Source organism: Scomber japonicus, chromosome 18, assembly GCF_027409825.1.
Source record: "Scomber japonicus isolate fScoJap1 chromosome 18, fScoJap1.pri, whole genome shotgun sequence".
NCBI classification, from domain to species: Eukaryota; Metazoa; Chordata; class Actinopteri; order Scombriformes; family Scombridae; genus Scomber; species Scomber japonicus.
Genome location: NC_070595.1, coordinates 7,886,935 through 7,906,525, shown reverse-complemented (window position 1 = coordinate 7,906,525; position 19,591 = coordinate 7,886,935). Strand labels below are relative to the sequence as shown.

Below are 19,591 nucleotides of genomic sequence, written 5' to 3'. Positions count from 1 at the left end.
ATGTGTGGAAGGTGCAGACACCCAACACATTTGATCCTGCAGGGACTCCTGGTAGGATCCGCTATAGTTTTAGAGTGCAAAACATTTCCACACCCATTCGTGTCAAATAAAAGGGACATTGGACACACACACTGAGGATGGAATGGTTTAGCGGTCCAGTGATTGCTCCCCTCGTCCTCGTACTTTTAGGCTGTGTAAGCGGGTTTAGAGGTTTTGGAGATGCTATTAGACGTCATGGCCTAGTTTAGAGTCAGAGATTTAACGCCTTGATCTTAACGCACTTCTCTACCAAATGACTGCCTCTTAAAACTATAAATAGTGATTTCTCTGTAATTAGAAGAACAAAATAATCAAGTGAACTTTTAGTCTTTCTAAATTAATGTTACATTCAGACACATTCATTCTTTAGCTCACATTTCCTAAAGTGTTGACTTTTTCCTGTTAAATAAACTCTTATCTTTTATAAGAATTTATCTGGAAGCAGATTAATAGAATAAAGTGATGATTTTAAATCCTCACAAAGAAAAGATACAGTTTAAAGAAATAGATAATAAACACAGTCAGCATTTTAAGGTCAAACATGAGGTCAGGTTAATAAAATAAGTCAAATGAATCAACTGCCCCAAACCAGTTAGTATCAGAGGAGTAAGACCTGTGTGTGTGTGTGTGTGTGTGTGTGTGTGTGTGGATCTTAACCCACATTTTATCCCTGCTTAAACAGTATTTCTGAGTTTATTACATTAAACTTTTCAGCCTTTTAAAACATTTTAGATTTTACAGACAGGATGTGTGTGTTCGTGGTGGCGCTTAAAAGCCGTCGAACACACACTGGAGCAAACAAATGAGTGTGCTCGTAAAGGCCTGAAGTGGATACAAGCTGCAGACTTTGCCTCCTCTGCAGGCCGCTCACTTGATTAGGCCACACACACACACACACACACACACACACACACACACTGCTATTTAGCATCTAAATAATGAATCAGTCATATTTTAAAAAGCTGTTATATTCAACACTGCTAATTCATGATTCATGGCTGAAATCTAAGAGAATTTGGGCCTTAAATGTTGCAGCCTGGCTTAAAAATAGAAGAAATGAAACAAAATCAAATAAAAGGAACACATGAGTAATCTGACACATTCTTCATGCTTTGTGACCATTTTAGCAGTAAATATAAAATGTAACAATAATACATTTATCTCCTCTGTTCAAAAGCTGTGTTATGTTACTTTAAAATTCTCATCAGACAATTTAAGTTAAAAATAGAAAACCAGAGGCCTAAACTCATCTATTGTAAATATTTGTTGTATTTTATTGTGCTTGGAAAATCATTTAAAACTACGCATAGTCACATGTTTTTACTTTATTTTAGTTTTCTTACAATTACAGAATAGAATAGTTAGTTATTAAATGTTCTAAATATGAAAAAGAGCCTGCTGTGATAAATTAAAGAGCAAGAAAAGTCTAATATATTTCATTACACATTAATTAACATTAGTTTCATATGAAATAATCATCTAATGCAACAGTGTGAGATGAATAGCTGCTTGTGGAATATTGCTGAAAGTTGCTGTATAAAAGCAAAATGGAAAACTTGTAGAAAACAGAAAGTCTCTCTCTCATCCTACTGACAGAATTATAAGCTCAGTGAAACTTGAGATATTCATCTGTTTCCTTAATATTACTTATGATTTATTCCAAAGTATATCTGAATTAGAATTACCTGATTTTTTTTTAAATGCTAGCCTCATAATCTGTATGTCTATAATCTTTTTATGGAAGGTATTTAATTAGCTTTATATTTTGTGTGATTGGAGATGAAAACCTAGAATCTGGTCAAACATTTAGAGCTTCAAGCTGCTTAAATATTTTAGCTGCCTGCCTCTCTTTAAAGCACAACGCTGAGCCCATAAGCTTTTTTTATTTGTCTGTTTCTAAAGTGATAAAGTTAAACCAATACAGACAAATTTGGCGGCAGGTGGAGTCCTTTTTTTCCTTTTTTTTTGTGCCAGTGCTCATCATTTTGTCGCGTGACGTGGGCATTTGCGCAATCCTGCGAATTGCTGCGTTTCTCCATTTATGAAAAAAAAAAAAAAAAAAAACAGGTCCAAAATGCTTTCCTCGGTAATTTATTCATGCACAGGCCGGAACTGTTGGAAGGCGTGTCTGCTGAAATTCCATCTGAATATCCGAGGCTAATTTGATATTTGTCGTGATTAAATATTGCGTTCATACTCACAGCCAGGAGTCACGCACCTGCTCTTTCTCCCTCTAACGTATCTTGTTGCTTTATTCATGACTAAATAAACACAGGTCCACCTTGAATGGAAGCTATAAAAACACACTAAATGATATGGTGTGACTTTGGCAGTTCACTTCACACTGACGGCTGCGCGTAGAGAGGGGGAGGAAACATGGAAGATACAGGTGTTTTAAATCTTCCACACAAGTCTACATGTCAGATTAATGACCACTGAATGTTCTCATATTTTTCCCCACCTGAAGGCAATATCATAATACAGCTCTGTGTGAATTAAGTCATTGTTGGGTAAAGCTTTAACCCGCCTCCACTCCGTTTAACCACTTATTACCTTTCTAAGAGAAATCCATGAAGCTTGGTATCAGCAGGCAAGAGTGAGTCAGATGATACAGCTTCAAAACATTGCACTGCTTCTTTTTCTCAAACCGTAATCACATTATTTAAAAATATGATATCAAGAGAATGATTGTATTCCCAGTTTCTTTGTTTTAGATAGTGTCCACCTGCTGCAGGTGAGCTTTCACCACGCGAGTCTGCACGTGCACGCCTCCATCCATTTGAGCTGAATATTAAGTTTGCAATAAACGATTACAGCTTGCTTTTCACACTCTCAGAAAATATTTGGGTTTTTCATAACCTTCCCCCCTCTGCTCCCTCCCGCCCTGTCTGTCGGCCCCGAGCTGCCCGTACACTGTTGCCGGTGAGAGCTACTAATCCCCTGCGTCCATGGTTTACTCTGAGCCGGTATTTAATTCCTCTAAACCCCCAGCTGCCGCCCTGGTTACTCACTCACTGAACACGACAGACTGTGAACCGCTCTGGTTATTAATAATTCACCAGCCCTCCGCTCCGCTTCTCCGGCCGCGGCCGCAGGAGACACACCGCACGTCCTGACTGGTGCGTGTGTGTGTGTGTGTGTGTGTGTGTGTGTTTCACTTCTAGCGTTTTGTTTACTCTTTTTTTTTTCTTTTGGCTGCTCCGCGTCTCGCGCAGATAACACAGGGAAAGACGCACGTTTCACCTCCTCGTTATTGTCTGCAGCCTCCGTGGACAACACCGGCTGGCTTTGCCCACCCAAGTCCCGCTACAGTCTGATGTCTCTGATGTCGCGACAACCGAGCCGCCACATGCTGACTCTTGTTTCTGACGCCGTTCTCTCCGCAACTTTCTCCGGACACTGAGGAACAGGTGGAGGAGCACCGGGGAGGAACTCCACTTTTATTCAGGAGAGCGAAGCCGGAGCATGCACAAGGGGAAAGCGCGCGGTGTCGTCCCTTTTTTTTTGCAGGAGCAACAGCTGATTTGGTGAGCGCGTAAGCAGAGAGTGCAGGCTACTTACTGTCGGTGCACAGCCAGACTCCTGCTCTGTCACTCGGGCTCACACGGTGACTCTGTCGGTGGCGCAGAGCGCGGCGTCTCGGTGGACATTACGGTACCGGGACAGACTGGAGAGAGGACCGTGCGTACTGACAGGAGACCACAGCCTTGACACCGACGATTTTCATGGAAATATCACGGGTCGAAACCGAGCATAAACACCTTGTCTGAAGAAGTCGGGAAGCAGGCAACTTGGATTATACAGCTCTTGTTCTCTTTTGCCTTGACCGAGAACAGTTGACTACGAATTGCAAAAAAAAAGAAAGAAAATGTTTACCGGGCAGCAGGCCGTGTGTTAGGGCTCTTTTGCTTCCGGTATAAGGCCCAGCTGAACAAGAAACCGAGCAGTTTTCTCTCTCCCACACACTTTTTTTGGAAGCCGAACTTTTCAGAGTGGAAAATGGGTCTTTGAGAGTGTTTGGCACACTTCCCTACACCACAATGGTACGTGCTATGTAAACCAATAATTTGCTCATTTATGCAGTCAGCTTTCAGATTCATTGTAGTTGTTCATAGATTTAATGACATACAGAAAGAACTTTAATGTAAACTTTAGTGGGCTGAGTTTACCCACTTATAATTCTTGTGTGTGTTAGTATTTACTTGTGTAGCTAATGGGTAACAGTCACCACAATGCGTGCCAAGTCCCTCCACCTACCTATGTTTACTGTCACAATTAAGACTTATTATGCTATAATGTTATTTTTAATAAGTAGTGTTTGCCTTGCTGAATATGCTATATACATTTTAAATGATGTTGCTGTTAAGGAAACGTATTACAGCTTTTTGTAACCGTTACAAAACATGTTGCCTGGCCAAATCAGTGTCCAGCCCTCTCAGTTCACCGCCCGATGTCCACTGCCTTCTGCTGTTTTATTCCTATGGAGAGCATGACTCCTCTCGTTGCAGAGGTCTCTGACGAGGGCCTGTCAGTAGCCTATTTTTAGCCACATATATGATACGCGCTATCACATATCATACGGTGTAAGCAGCTAATCAGGAGACGTCACACTGGACCGTGTGTTAAAAAGGTTACTGACATGCGAAGAGCTCCCAGAGCGCGAATCTTACCTAAAAGCAAAGTTTAACAACCCGTGGAAACTTGGCTATAAGTAGATGGAACTTCTTGTTTGCGCCAACATTCAATTATGTGCCTATTTGATTTGTGCGTAATTACGCACAGCGGTTTAGACCAATTCCTTCATTACGCATGTGATTTATTTGTGCAATTCAATGAAATCATGTGACATCACAAAGCAGAAGTTTGTGATAGTTGACATGGGAATGGGGTCCCTTTTTTAAAAACTATTTTTTTTTATTTGTGGTTGGCTGATAATTGGAATTGGCTGAGCAGATTTACTTTTGAAAGCAAAACTTTATTTTTGTTCTTAATTTTATCCCCATCTGCCCCAAAGGAGGATATTTGTTCAAATTGGCAAATGCATTCCCTGTGAGGATGTGACATGAACACGCATTTGAATGCAGTCCTTGTAGTAAATGAAAGTCTGAAATCTGTTTTTATAGAGATTTATGATATGTAACTCACACATCCTTGACCCTCTGATAGATTTATTTTTTCTATGTTTTTTTTTCTTTTTCTTTTGGCACGAAATGAGTCAAGTCAGGCGATAGTTAGGGGAACCTCCTACATACAACCTTGAAGCTGCTTAGATACCAGGAAGGGATCTTATTTGCACATGAATATGGAAGATTATTAGTATGAATAATTATTTGTTTACGAGCATCCTCACTGACATGGCAGCTGCCCAAGAAGCTCATCAGTAAAAATGATACAGAATTCAGGACAGGCCTCACATGGGATTATCTTGACTTGTTATTCTCCTACTTATAGCAGCTCACCTCTTTTTTTTATTTTTTAATATTTTTTTTTAGCAAGGAAAAGCTATATTGTGAATTCATGCCAAACATTTCAGTTGCATGTAAGTTTAGTCAGAAGGCACTGGGGGCATCTGTCAATCAATGTCAGTTAACTTCCCTGGAGGCTGATGCTCCAGCTCTGACGCACAAATACACACTTTAAAACACTTAAAATGTTTGGTCGCATATTATAGTTTACAGACGTATTAAACCTTGGTAATGAGCGTTATTAGCCATGTTTCAAGCATATGTGTAAATTGAAAGTGTCCACCACTCCCTCTCCCCGTGGTCAGCATGTGTGCGATATGAGAAACAAATACAGTAATCATGCGGTTCTGTGTAAATACTTGGGGCAATTGTATCCCTCTCTGTTTGTGTGTTTCAATCTGTGTGTGTCTGTGTGTGTGTATGTGCTGCCTGCCACATGATGATCAGACAAGCGGTTTTCCAGTCTTTCTGTGATCTGCCTCTTGGCTGTTGCTGCCAGTGATGTCATCCCTCACTGTATACAGAATATTATGCTATTATGTTTGTCCTGGCCTTGACATCTCCCTGGAAAAATAAATAAGGCTTCAAGGAGGCTATGATAGCTTATGCGGCGTGTAAGCATTTGCCATAGTTTAAAGATGGAAAGTCTGATATACGCTCAAACAGCGTAAATATTAGGATAGTGAGCTCAGATGGGTCCGTCAAGTTGATTGTTGTTTTTTAAAGCGGTAACTTTTTTAGCATAGTTTAGCACGAAGGCTATATTGTGCGCCTTTAATGTGATATCTATGTTGCACTAAATGAAAAGTTAGTTATGGATTGTTTTCCGAGCGACTGGTAGACACCGAAAAACAAGACTTAACGGGGGTCTTCCTGCATTTTCGTTAAGTTGAAAGATCTCTGAGGGTAAGATTTTTTTTTTTTAATGGTCAAAATCGGTGCAGCAGATGTCGAGATATCCTGATTTTTATTTCTTCCTATTAGCCAAGCCTTCTTAAGAGGAATCTGGCTCCTACAATTCCCATAATGCAACTCAAAAGCATGTTCGATAAAACCTTCCCTGCCTGTTAAATGTCCCACGTCTTCCAAACTCTTCTTCTGCAGCTTTTTCTGCTTGCTTTTTGAAGTTAGAGTTCTACTGTTTTCACATGACAGTAGAACTCTTCATGATGAGTAATCTGACCTTTTTTAGATATAAAACTGGTGGAGTGCCCCTTTAATTGGCAGGTTAATGAGTGTGGACTGTGTTTAATGAGTAATTTTCATCTCCAAAAGCAGACACAAACTTAAGGATTCACAAGGCAAAGGTCAACTAAAACTGAAACAAAAAAAAAGAAAGCACAGAAGTTGCTCCAGTTGTTTTGCCAATATTCTATGTCAGCTGGATTCAGGGTCACCTTGAAACAATTGTAAATCAAAGTGGGGGTTTTTTTTTGTCCTTTTTGGGTTTTCTCTTTTCTTCTATTTCAATTAAAACAGACACTCTCAGGGACAGAAAGCTGTTTTCATGTGTAGTACCTCCTCTTATGGAGCGCTTGCTCTTGAAAAGATGAATGGTAATCTTGGTTCAAAAGGGCTGTGATGGATGGCACTTTGTGCAAGGTGAAAGCAGCAGGGTCCCTTGAGCAGCATGCCTACCCTGCACCGCAAGTATACATCTTCATGACTTGTTTCAGTGAGTAGTGAAGAGAAAAACAGTGAGGTCTTCTTCCCACTAGAGTTTCAGAATTATATCTGGATATACTGTAAAGCATGAGAATGATATGACCCTGTAACAACAGAACGCAACAATTCAGTTCAATCAGGCAGATTTGTTTAGCTTGTTTTAATGGAAATATGACATGAAGATGGATATTTCTGCTTACTTTCTCTCATCAAGCTCAGCCTGATCTCATAACAACTCCTAACTCTTCCATCTCATTTCTAAGCCTGCCTCAATTACTTTATCAAGACTTAACCCCTCACATTAATTGGTATCACAAGACACCCCAGACTGCACACCAGCTGTGTAACCGAGTAATCTCAATCTACTTAATTTGGGAAGGTGTTGGTATCTCCTGCCTTCTGAGTTTAATTTGAATAAAAAAATTAAAAAAATCACAACAACAATACATGTATTTTCTCTCTTCGCTCTCCTCTTTAGGGCCTTAATGAGGAATTAGAGCCAATAGCATTATTCATTAAACAGAGCTTGCCAGCTATTTATCACTGTAACAATATTAGCATATTTGTTTAAATTTTCAACACTTTTTTTTTTCATTGGTAACCAGGTTTAGCATTTTTAATAATCTGGCATTGAATGCATCGTACCAAATTGAATGCTGAAAAAGAACCAGTGGCAAGCCCCAGAAACATACTACACACACACACACACACACACACACACACACACACCTCTAATTACCGCCTCCCCCGCTCCCTGTCTCTTATTCCTCACCTCCTGAGATGCAGGTGTAAAAAATCACATTTTTCCAGCATTTCTCCCTGAGGTGGCGCTGGCTTGGGCTCACACAACTTAAATCCCCCCCCCCCCTCCTCTTTCATATTCCCCCACACATTTTTTTCTACAAACAAGTTCCCCCTCCCTTCACCCTCCCCTCCCTCCCTTTGATGTGCTTGCCACATCTGCACAGGTTTGTTAGCTTGTTACCAGGTGAAGAATGAGGATACAATTAAGGGCTGAATGAGGTGGGACCGGCTAGGATGTCGGCTGCAGCTTCGTCTCCGATGCTCCAGAAAACCGTAGAGCTTTAAGAGTCGGTGCTGCAGATGATTAGGACGCCGTATCGGAATAATCATGGGGCTGTTAATCAGTGATTGTGAGGATACCTGCCTCTTACGGATTGTTCGGGAACCCAGGTGGTTTCTGTGCTGCTTGTATGTGTGTGTGTGTGTGTGTGTGTGTGTCTGTTTATGAACAACAGAATGAGAGAGAAAGAGAGAGAGAGACAGGGAGGGGTGGGCCATATGTATATGTGCTCTGATTAATCCAATGCCATGAAACACAGCCAATTTGAGCATCCTCCTTCAGATCTGACTTATTGTATATGTGTTTATCAATGAGAAGTGAGCAGGAAGGAGTGCAGCTGAGGTACTGTAGACATCAAGATTGATGTTTACTCTCAGCAAAACCTGTATTGTCCACCAATAGGTTTATCTGCATGTCTGTAAGTGTGTGTTGGCAAATTGTCAAGCTCAACAAACTTAATGAAATAGTTTAACACTTAAGGAAATGCGCTCATTCGCTTCTTTCTTAGACCTAGCATAGCCTAGTTTAGCATAAAGATTGCAAACAAGAGGAAACAACTAGCTTTGCTCTATCAGAGTTGGAAAGTATGCCCACATTAACACCTGCAAGGCTGACTAATCAACACCGGAATGTGAAAACAATTTGTGGTCTTAGGGGACGTTACATAATTTAACTATTTCTCTGAGAGCAACAACTCGGCACCGCTAATTGAAGTTTGTCGTGACAGAGAAGTTGCCAGGTTTGGCAACATGATTTTTTTTTCATTCATACTGACGTATTGGATAAATAAAACAAAATACGTACAGCTTTGCAGGTGCTGGTAGTCGATGTTCACTTTTACAGCCAGGATAGTTGCTTCTCTCTGCTGCTAGTCTTTATGCTAAGCTAGGCTAAACACCTATTTTCTCCAGCTCTGTTCTTAGCCTCATTTGTGACCTCAGCACTCCATATTTTAGTTTCTGCAACATAGCATTACCTGTTTGTTTTTACCTGTTATCCAATGTCAGCTTCAACCTGTAAACCTGCAGTGGTTAGCTTTGTATTTGATCTTGATAAACTGCTTAAAAAAAACCGTCTTTAGCTGCTAAATTTTCCACTATGTTCACAAGCTAATTGTTAACTTTGTTTGTTGGGACCTAGCAGTACCTTAGGCTTGTAGATCTTTTTTTGCTGAAAAATGCTGGAAATGACCCTCTGGAGAGCGGTGATGGTGAAACAAAACAGTAAAATTGCGGCTAGAAAACCAAAGCAAAGAGCTGAAAAATGTTAAAAAGCTCCATAAATCTGAGGTAATATGCAGGGTTAGGTAACATGTGGGTTCAAAAGTATGAGCGAGCCCCTTAACGTTACACTTAATCCTTTGATGTCATTATAAAAATATATAAAACGGCAACTAAGGATGTCATTGGAAAGGCTGTGTAACGTAAGCCCTCAAGAACAATGCAGAGCTTTTAAAGCCTATTTGACATTGCGGCCAAACATGTAATCACAACACCAATATGATGCTATTGGTCCCAAAAAGACCTTTTTCCCCATAGACTTACATTGATAAAGAGACATCTGTAAATCAGCTTAAATTCTTTGAATGTCACAACCCCTGTGAAATGATACCTATCACTATCACTATCACTATCCGAGAGCTACACGATCGAATTGTTTTATCCCAATTCAAGTTAGCGAGAGGGCTACATAGCAAGTAGCTGGCCTGGCCGTGTTTCACAGGAATGAACAAGCACTCCAACACTGTATCCAGTTCTCTTTATAACGTCCATGGTGTAACCAAAACACCCATCAGTAACCTACAGAGTGCTGAGGTCACAAATGACTCTACTTTGAACTCACAGTCATGAAAGTAACATCAATCTTGTCAGTTAACTTGTATAAAGATTGCACAAAAGCATATTTCACTTAAATGTTGAACAATTCCTTTAATAAATCATACCTACCATGTTGGTCACCCAAAAGAAGTCCCAGACATCAAATGATCTCTAGAGCTTTTTATGTGTTAATTACACATGGCTCTGCGTACATTTTAGCTCTAGGCCGGCCATATGGATTGGGCATATGCTGCATATATATAGAAAAACGCATTTATATATAATTGATACCATGCTCCATTAAAAAAAAAAAAAAAACTGACAGAGTGGGAAAAGGGGGCCAGTGCTGCAGGGAGCTACATCAAACAATCAAGCCTTGAAACAAATGATGCCTCTCTCGGTGTGTTGTGAGACAGACAGAGGCGGGAAAGATGCTTCATTCATCAGCTGACCCACGTTTATTTATTAGAGTTTCGTCACCTTGAGCTGGAACTTGGTCGTCCCGCGGCGGGGGCCAGATCATTTTTCAACTTTAAACGACTAAAACCTGTCAAAGAGAGGCGAGCAAGAACTACCAACGTGCCCTGTTCTGCTCTACTCTGTGATTATCAACAGAGTAAAATATATCCTTCAGCTGGACCGGGCAGTTTAAGAGCTTAACAGAAAGCCCAGGGAGCTTGACAAGGGCACCATTTAGCGGGACAAATGGTTTCAAATGGTTTTCCTCCCGCGTTTCCCCACATATTAATGATGACAGGCCAGGAGTTGGATGCTGAGGCTGAATGCCACGAGTAGTGTTTTCTTAGTCGCTTGGATGACTTGAATTCTAACTTTGTTTAACCCACTGCACGCTCCATGCGGCTTGAGCTAAACTCATTGGGAGCGAGACAGGCTACGCTAAACAAAACCAATGTTAATCTTATGTTAATCAATCTGCCTTCAAGACCTTTAGCTGTAGAAATAGAGTGAAATCACACACACACACACACAGATGCCCTTCCAGTGTTACAGTAAAAGGGAAGGGGAAAAGACTCGAGCTGTAACCTCTCATTCTGAAGGATATGAATAGCCTGTGTCTCCAGCCGCAGCTTGGTTAGCCCGAGTCTGGGACTTATTATAGTGCTGTGTGTTTATGCATGTGTCTGTGCATGTATTTGTTCAAGTGCAATCCTGTGTCACTGCGTGTGTGTATGTGTGTGCGTCCTTGCATATGTAAATGCTTAAGTAACCTAATGTCTGTTTGAATTCCCTCAAAAATGGTTTACCTCACATGACAGTTTAAATAGTATAACTTTACATTTCTGCTGCTCGCTACGAGCAATGTTTGTTCCTGTTTTTGGGTCTGTGTTTGTTTCTGCTTAAGGTATGTTGAGAGATCAAGAACGTATAGTTCTGGAAAATAGGATTATTTCTCCTCCTGTCCTCTATCCAGCAGCTTAACTTAAGTCTCCTGGTCCCAATGTGAGTAAACTTCTTTCTCCCTAACTCACGGAATCAGAGTTATTTTCATTTACCTAGCAATTTTTATCCCTCGCCTCACAGGTTTAATTGATTTCCAAAGCAGACATTTGAATTTAGCCTGGCGAAAACAAATTTGTACCAGTTTGGACTAAAAAGTAATAGCCGGGGGCGAGCTAACTAGGCATAACTCCCATCTCCGATCCAGATCCTCAGTCTGTGGTTCCCTCCCGTCCGTGTTGTCTGGCCTGGCTGCCTCAATTGACAGCAGAGCTGCAATGGATCCTCATTCAGAGCCCAAGTCTCTGCTGGCGTGTCCCACAGCATACAAATGAACTGTGCTGAATAGAAACAAACACTTCGAATAAATACTTTAGCTGCATCTATCAGTGAATGCAATGTAGGGTCTGCAGAGCAGCCAAGAGTCTGTGTGTGTGTTTGTGTGTGTCTGTGTGTGTATATGAGCAGATGTATGTGCCTGATGTGTAGTGTGTGTGTGTGTGTGTGTGTGTGTGTGTGAATGATTTGTGCTGAATCAGTGCTTGCTGACAGAAAAGTGACCATGCAGGTGAAATGGCAGCGACAGGAAATGCCATTGTGTTGCAGTATTGTGCCCTGCTACGGCAGCTAAACACTTTGCTCCCCATTCAAGTGGCGGTGACTGGCAGGGCCGGGCCTCAGGCCTGCACAACATATGGGCTCAGGCAGGCAACACACACACACTCACACACACCAAGGACCGTGTGTGTGTGTGTGGCGTGTATAGATGAAAGACACTGTTTCTCCCGTAGATCTGTGGTGGTGGGACTTGAGAATGATTATTATGAAACAGCTCATTGTAGAAGCATCAGGATGAGTGTAATACATTTACAGCTTTGCAGCCAGCGTTTCCGTGTGTGTTTTTACGTTCTCCGAACCGAAAGACAGTGTCAACTAATGAATAAATGTTTTGTTTTTTTTTTACATTTCAGGCAACCGAAACCTTTCTGTTGAATGAAGAACCCTCCAGAGGTCCTGGAATGCCTGAATGCTTTGTAGTATCAGATTCATACAGGGTACGCATTTATTATTATTATTATTATCATTATTATTATTATTATTATTATTATTTTTCTCATTATTATTCACGTTGTTATTAAATGTGTTATTTGAGTCATTACTCATTACTATGACTGACAGTCTGTTTTCATGCTCTCGGTAATTGCACCACAATCATAATGTCATTCACAGCTCCCTCTACTCAGCTGCAAACCATTACAATCATTATTTCCACACGCACATTTAAGAAGAAAAAAGGGGGTGTGTATGTGGGGGGGCGGGGGGCTTTCTTTGCAACTTCACCAAAGCGGCCCTCGCCTCACGGGAATGAAAATGATGACGATAATGTGCCGCATGCCTCGATGTATAAAAAAAACAACACAAAAACGAAGACCAAAAACAGAACAGAAAGTTGAAGAAAGTGAGCAAGCTTTAAAATTAAAAAGAAAAAAGGAGAGAAGAAAAAATGAACAGCAAGCGAGCGCAGTGGATTTACAACGATCGACGTGATATAAAATGGTAATAAAAACAGAGGAGTGGGGATGGGTGAGGGTGTGGGGGGGGGGGTCTGTGGATGACTGAAAATGTGATTGTTAATGAGGTGGGAGCCAGTTTTTTTTTGTTTTTTTTTCTAGGCTATACAGTCTTTGTTTCCCAGAGTTAAGACTTTACGCCAAGTCTCACAGAGAATCTGGGTTGCTACAGTGTATCGTGTGTCCCGGGGTTCAGAAATGAACCATTATGGCTGTAATTGAGTAGCTCGGCTGGTAGAGGAGAGTTGCGGAGAGGGGAGGAGCGTTCGGGTTGCGGCCGTATTGGATTCCAGGGGCAGCGAGTTCAAGAACATCCACAGGAGGGTGTCCACCTCCAACTTCTCACCAGGAGGTCCACTATTTAACGTGCTTAAAGTGCATCACCGTCAAACCCCCCCGCCCCCCCCTCCCCCACCCCCACTTCCCCTCCTCTCTCTGTTTCTCTGTCTTTCTTTCTTTCTGTATGTCAGGGTTCTCCTGGAGGATGACAGTGCGATTAAGGTCTATTAAAACCAAATGGAATTTTTTGAATTTAACACTCTGTTTTTAGTAGTGGTGGAGAAGGATGGTGCAGTCCTATAAAAAAAAAAAAAAAAAGTAGCTCCAAACTTCTTTTAATTTTTAATTAGCTTGTCACTGTTATAATGAAGACCTCGTAATGAGTTCTGGCCTTAGTTTTGGAGTTATGAGCTTCCTTACTCAAGATTGTTCAAATTTCATGGTTTTTTTCAGAAGCCTAAAGAAGAAGAAGAAGAAAAAAAAACATATAATTTTTGCTTTTTTTTTTTAATCCTCCCGTGAAAAATCTCCATCGTATCATTTCTCTCTTTCTTTTTTTTTAAAAAAACCCCAAAAACCGTCTTTTCTTACAAGTGGAATTTCTGCACGTTCAGGGAGAGCTTCGAAACCCCTTTCAACTGCTTTCAAGAATTTGCTGGAAATTAGTGTCTGTGTCCTGAAAGCAGGCAGAAGAAGAAAAATGAAACTAGAAGGGAGAAAAAAAAAAGTGGAAAAAAGCAGAAATATTCTTGCACTTGTAGAGTTTTTCACTTGTTATTTTTAAGAACATAAGACTCTAAGGACTCGAGTTGAAGGCAGAAATTATTGTGATCTTGTGACCTTTGGATTCTTTCGCCGGGTCCTCAGCCCCCCCACCCCCACCCCCCTCCCTCCACTTTTTAGATTTGGAAACCACAATTGTAACTAACGCCAGCTAAACAGCACAACCGCACTTTTGCTTATCTCCCCTTTCTGCTGTATTCCATCTCCCTTTTATAACAATAGAGAGAGATAGACACAGAGCCAGGTGTGGTATCATCACCCAGGTTGTGTCATAACACCGTAGTCATATCAGGCAAATGTGCGGTCAGCGTCACCCTTGAACAACCTGTTCAGCAAAGAGGCGAAGCCGCAAAAAAAACAAAACAAACTCCAGACATCCACCTATCGGACTCGTCTGATCATTCTCAAAACCAACGCCATCGGTTCCAAATGCAAATGTATAACAGCAACACGAGCCGGTGGGCGAAGTCATTACAGCGCTGGCCGCTCGGCAGCAGTGGTAAATATGTATATTCGAAAGTGTGTGAAAAAGCAGAGCCGCAGCAGACCCACCAACCGTAGCATATGGCTCTACCATGTGTTACTTAATGAGAGATTTACTCACACAGACCACTAAATGTGTGGCTCATTTAAGGAGCCACGGCAGAGGAGTGTTTGCGTGTGTTGCATGCAAGTCGACTCTATAAAGGAGGGGGATTTTGATCCCCGTCTAACCACTCTCTGTAACCTTTTGCACTCGCGCTGCTTTTAATGACTTCTGCTGCTGCAAAAAAAGTGAGCAAAAAGACTAGAAAACAATAGAAAAGCCTTTGAAAAGTTGCAGGTTCTAGAGTCAGTTCACCTGCCAAAAAGAGGAACTAAAAGGTGCATGCTCTGTTTTTTGGGTGTGTCCATATGTGTGTGTGTGTGTGTGTGTGTGTGTGTGTGTGTTTCATATTAGCAGTGTATCGTATTCACAGAAAGGAATGCTGGTGTTATAACCTCGTGCGGCGGCGAGGACAGGAGGTTAGGGGTTTTTGTGGCGTACATACACTCCTGACCACACACTTTCTCTCCTCCCTGCCCGCCTGCCTGCGTCTCTGGCTCGCGTATCTGGCTGCGTGCAGTAATTGGCCACACAGAGCCCAGATCTCTTTGTTTCGCCTGCAGAGGCTTGCGGTATAAATGCACAAGCAGTAGGCCTCATAAATCTGTGGGACTCCGATGTCAGGCCCCAAAATTTCAGCTCCGCTTCTTTACAATGACTTCACTCCCACCCAAATTCCCTCCGTACCACACTCGGGATCGGCTCCAAGAAACTTCACTTTATGACTTTTATGTGATATATGTATCACTCACTACTGTTTGTATGTATGTGTGCGTGTGTGTGTGTGTGTGTGTGTGTGTGAGAGAGACAAAAAAGAGAGAGTCCCTGCTCCCTCACAATCACACACACACACACACACAAACACACACACACCCCAATTTAGTATTTTGATACTGCTCAGAAGCTGTAATTATACGTCTGTCCTCACTGTTTGGTAGTTTTCTCTTTTCGACTTCACAGTGAATGCAGCAGTAACTGTTTGGCTTGGACTCACTTCACTGGCTTTAAAGTACAGTTATGACTTCCAGGCTGGGTCAAGTATGGTTCAGTAAATAAATAGGCTTCTGCTTTACAGCCGTGATGAAATAATGCATTGATTCAAATGTCTGCAAGTGAATTTAAAGTATTAAAAAAAAATCCATGTGCAAACTTGAGATCTAACCCAGGTGAAATCCACACGCCAGGCAACGAGAACATATGAACACATTTCATGCAACTGATATGGACTTACTTCTTATAACATAAGCTGCAAAATGTTTGCTCTCTCTCTCTCTCTCTCTCTCTCTCTCTCTCTCTCTCAATCTATCGCTCTCTCTCTCTATCTATCTATCTATCTATCTATATACATATATATATGATGAATATATATATATAGCTTATATATATATGAAGCTACTCTTTATGCCTCGCAGCTGTTGCACCACTCTGATCCGTTCTGATGGTGCGTTTACGTCTTCAAGTCATGAGTACAACCACAGCGTGTAACTACACATCTTATATAAGCTAATAATGAACGATTCGTACCTTCTGATTATTATCTGCATTTCCATAACGTGTCATGACGGGTCAGTAAACACAACTAAAGCGTAACATTACCATGGAAAAGATGTGGGGACGCGCGGGTACAGCCTGCGTAGCGGCTCACACAGCCGTCGAAGATTAATCAAAACACACACACACACACACACACACATATATAGACCTATTTATATTTTAAAATCTCATATCAGTAAAAAATCTCTGCCGGCGACACCTTGATGAATCTATAATGACTTCAAAAATGTAAAAAAAAAAATGCCGCCTCTAGCAGGAGAGTTGGTTACAAAGAGGAGAGCGCTAAAAAGTCCTGCAAGAGGAGAGGAGAAGGGGTGGGAGGCAAAGTTTTTTCCCTGAAAGTTTGTGCAAGCTTTCACTTTCTAGGCGGGGTTACTGTAAGCTGCAGCATGGAGTGAGAGAAACAGGACGGCGAGCGATTGCAATGCAGCACCACACCGAGCTTCCATCCAACTTAAATAAGCTCTCCAATTCTCCTTTCTAAAAATAACCATGTACTCCCCGTACTGCTTGACACAGGTAAATTGTCTTATCTTATTTCATTGTTTGGGTTTGTTTAGCGCAGTGGAGACGCTGGCTTTCTTTCTTTCTTTTTTTTTTTTTTATTGCGCTGCTTCTCTCTCTCTCTCTCTCTCTCTCTCTCTCTGTATGTGTGTATGTGTGAGAGTGTGTGTTATTATTTAACTGTTTGTTTGTTTGTATCAGAGCGTCTTTTCCGCTACCTGTCTCTGCGTGAAACTTCACCTCAACTCTGCGACGCTCCGTCCCGCGTCGGAGCGCGTCTCCAACCGGAGAAAAACTTTCTTGTGCGTTTTCATCGCACATGGTTTTGGAGAGGAAAAATGGCGCTTCTCCCGAAATGTATTTCATATAAAAAAAAGAAGGAGGGGAAGCCTGTAGGAGGGAGGAGAAAGGCGAGAGAGGCGCAGGGATAGACAGGCGGATTGTGGACTGGAAGTGGATATTACTGACGTTTCGATTTTTTCCAAACGGTCGAGGCTCGCTGAGAGTTTTGGCCGCTGAGAGGAGTTGCAGGAGAGCAAGGGCGCACCGCCTTCAGGGGCTGCTTTCATGTGGAGCTCAGACCGAGAGAAGCGAGAGTTTGGAGTTGGTGTGTGTGTGTGTGTGTGTGTGTGTGTGTGTATGTGTTTGTGTGTGTTTGTCATCGTGTGTGTGTGTGTGTACGTGCGCGTGTGCGTGTGTGTACAATTAGTCTATAAATGTGAATAAGTGAAGAGACGCTCTGTTACACCAGTTGACTATTTTTTACAAGTTTTTGCACTTGAATGCAACACGTACAGGTTAACAGCAGATACAGGAGCTATATTTATTTTATATTTACACTTCAGCTTCTGTGTTTTTTCCCCCCCCTTTTCCTGGTCGTCACTACACACACACACATACACACACACACACACATACTCTGACACACACACACATAGACAGGGCTCTGGCTTTTTTTTTTTTTTTTTTGCTTTTCTTCTTTCTTTTTCTTTTTTTTTTTTACACAAGCAGCAACATGTTGTGTTTTCTCAGTTTATTTAGACTAGCACGTCCAAGAGTGATTGTCAAGAGTATTTAATATATGCGATTACTTCCTCTAACACCTTGCTGCAGGTAGAGCTGCACCTTAAATTTTGAAGCACCATCCTAATCCTGCACTTTGACACACCGGTCTTGACTTTTTTCCAGCTGTTCGTGTGCAGAATAGAGGCTAAAAAAATGACCGCTCAGTCCTTAGAATTTATCCCTCTAAATGCACATCATATTTGACACAAGTCTTTTATTATTGTTCATTTGTTGTTTAACTTGTTGTGTAGTAAATTATAGGACATTTCAAAATATGCTTACTGAGAAAAGCTGAGCTGATACACTGAGAGTAAAATGGCAGCACATGTATTAAATGTAAGTTTTTGGACTCATTTATAGTTGCTGTTCAGTCATATTTGGAGCTATTTTAATTTCCTGTGCTGGATCATATTTTACTGACAATTTGCCTCCAAAAAAAGCTAAATTTAAAGCATTAAATCTCAAGCTTAAAATGACAACTTTAAGAACGGTGAGCGAGAGCAAGCTTTGGTTAAATTTAAAGCTGCTCGCACAACTTTTTTTTTCCCAGTGAGCTCTATTTGCAACACATCTGTATAAAAAATATCACATTTCAACATGTTAAAAAAAATTTGAAAATCTAACATGCTCACATCAGCTTCCTGTTCACACTATGAATCTGTATCTTTTCTAAAAAAAGTGAAGCGTCCCGATATGCGATCTCACCAGAATGTGTGTTCCAAAGCTAAATAAAATCCTTAAATTTAAAAAAAAAGGGGTGGAAAAATCTCTAGTTTTAAATGTTTCCTTAAATGAAGCCTCTTTTCTCGACGCTCTATCACATTTTGAATTATCTTCTTGTTAATCTACTTATTAAGCCAAGCCGGTGGCAATAACCTGCCCATGTTCCAGCTGCTGGAAGCCTTTTTACTCTTATAAAGCAGACTTGTTTATCCCTCATTGGCTTCGTCTGACAGTGGACTGCCAGGGCCCATTTGATGTGTAATTCATTCCTCATTTTTACAGTGGTTTTATTAAAAGACTTTTCCTCCCATCATATGCCTGCTCTGACGACTGCTACCAGAGGCTTGCAGGATGTCCTCAGCCTCCCTTCTTTCTTTCTCTCTCTTTCTCTCTCTCTCTCTCTTTCTTTCCCCCCTTCTCTCCACTCGGGCACACTGCTCATGTCTGCTTCCCATTTTACAAACATTAGCAGAAGCATGATGCCGTCCTCTCGTTGACACTGGAAAGGGAAAGGAGTTTTTTATTATTATTATTATTATTTCCCCTTAATTCTTCATTTTATTGAAGAGGCTATTATAGGGCTACTTAAGTGTGATGAGTGTGACACTCAGAGGGTGAAAGTGACAGACTGTAACTCAGAGATGGAAGGAAAATAGAAGCAGATTGGTCAAAATGACAGTGAGGAGCGTTATTTCTTATAGATTATAACATGTTATGTGTTTTAAATTACTTGCATGTACTTTTTTTTTATTCTTTAAAGCTCTTTACACTGTGTGTGGCCTGTATATCCAAACAGGCCTTTCTAAGTCTTTATATAGAAATGATAAATATAATGAGATTGTTACACAGCAGCTAATCTCTAAACAAAATGACTTTATATTTTGCTGCTCAAGTATATCTTAATTAAAAGTAATTAACAACAGAGGCTCACACGCTGTAATGCAATACACATGTTGCACATCAGGGTTAACTTGCAGAGTAAAGTGTAGCTGCGCGTT

The 19,591-nt window shown here is 41.1% G+C and overlaps 1 protein-coding gene across 6 annotated transcripts in view; it reads left to right on the top strand.

Annotated features, from left to right (window-relative positions):
- The first annotated feature begins 3,458 nt into the window (after window positions 1-3,458).
- The window catches only part of nfixb (nuclear factor I/Xb), a 142,240-nt gene continuing 126,107 nt past the window's right edge, over window positions 3,459-19,591 (top strand). For 2 of the 6 annotated variants that reach the window (XM_053338393.1, XM_053338391.1), the window contains exons 1-2: window positions 3,459-4,082; window positions 12,500-12,583. In XM_053338393.1, coding sequence (XP_053194368.1) covers window positions 4,080-4,082; window positions 12,500-12,583 — 87 coding nt within the window. In that variant the 5' untranslated portion in view covers window positions 3,459-4,079. Of the gene's footprint in view, window positions 4,083-12,499; window positions 12,584-16,674; window positions 16,821-19,591 lie in introns of those variants that run through there. The other 4 variants (XM_053338397.1, XM_053338394.1, XM_053338395.1 and 1 more) reach the window with 3 other exon arrangements.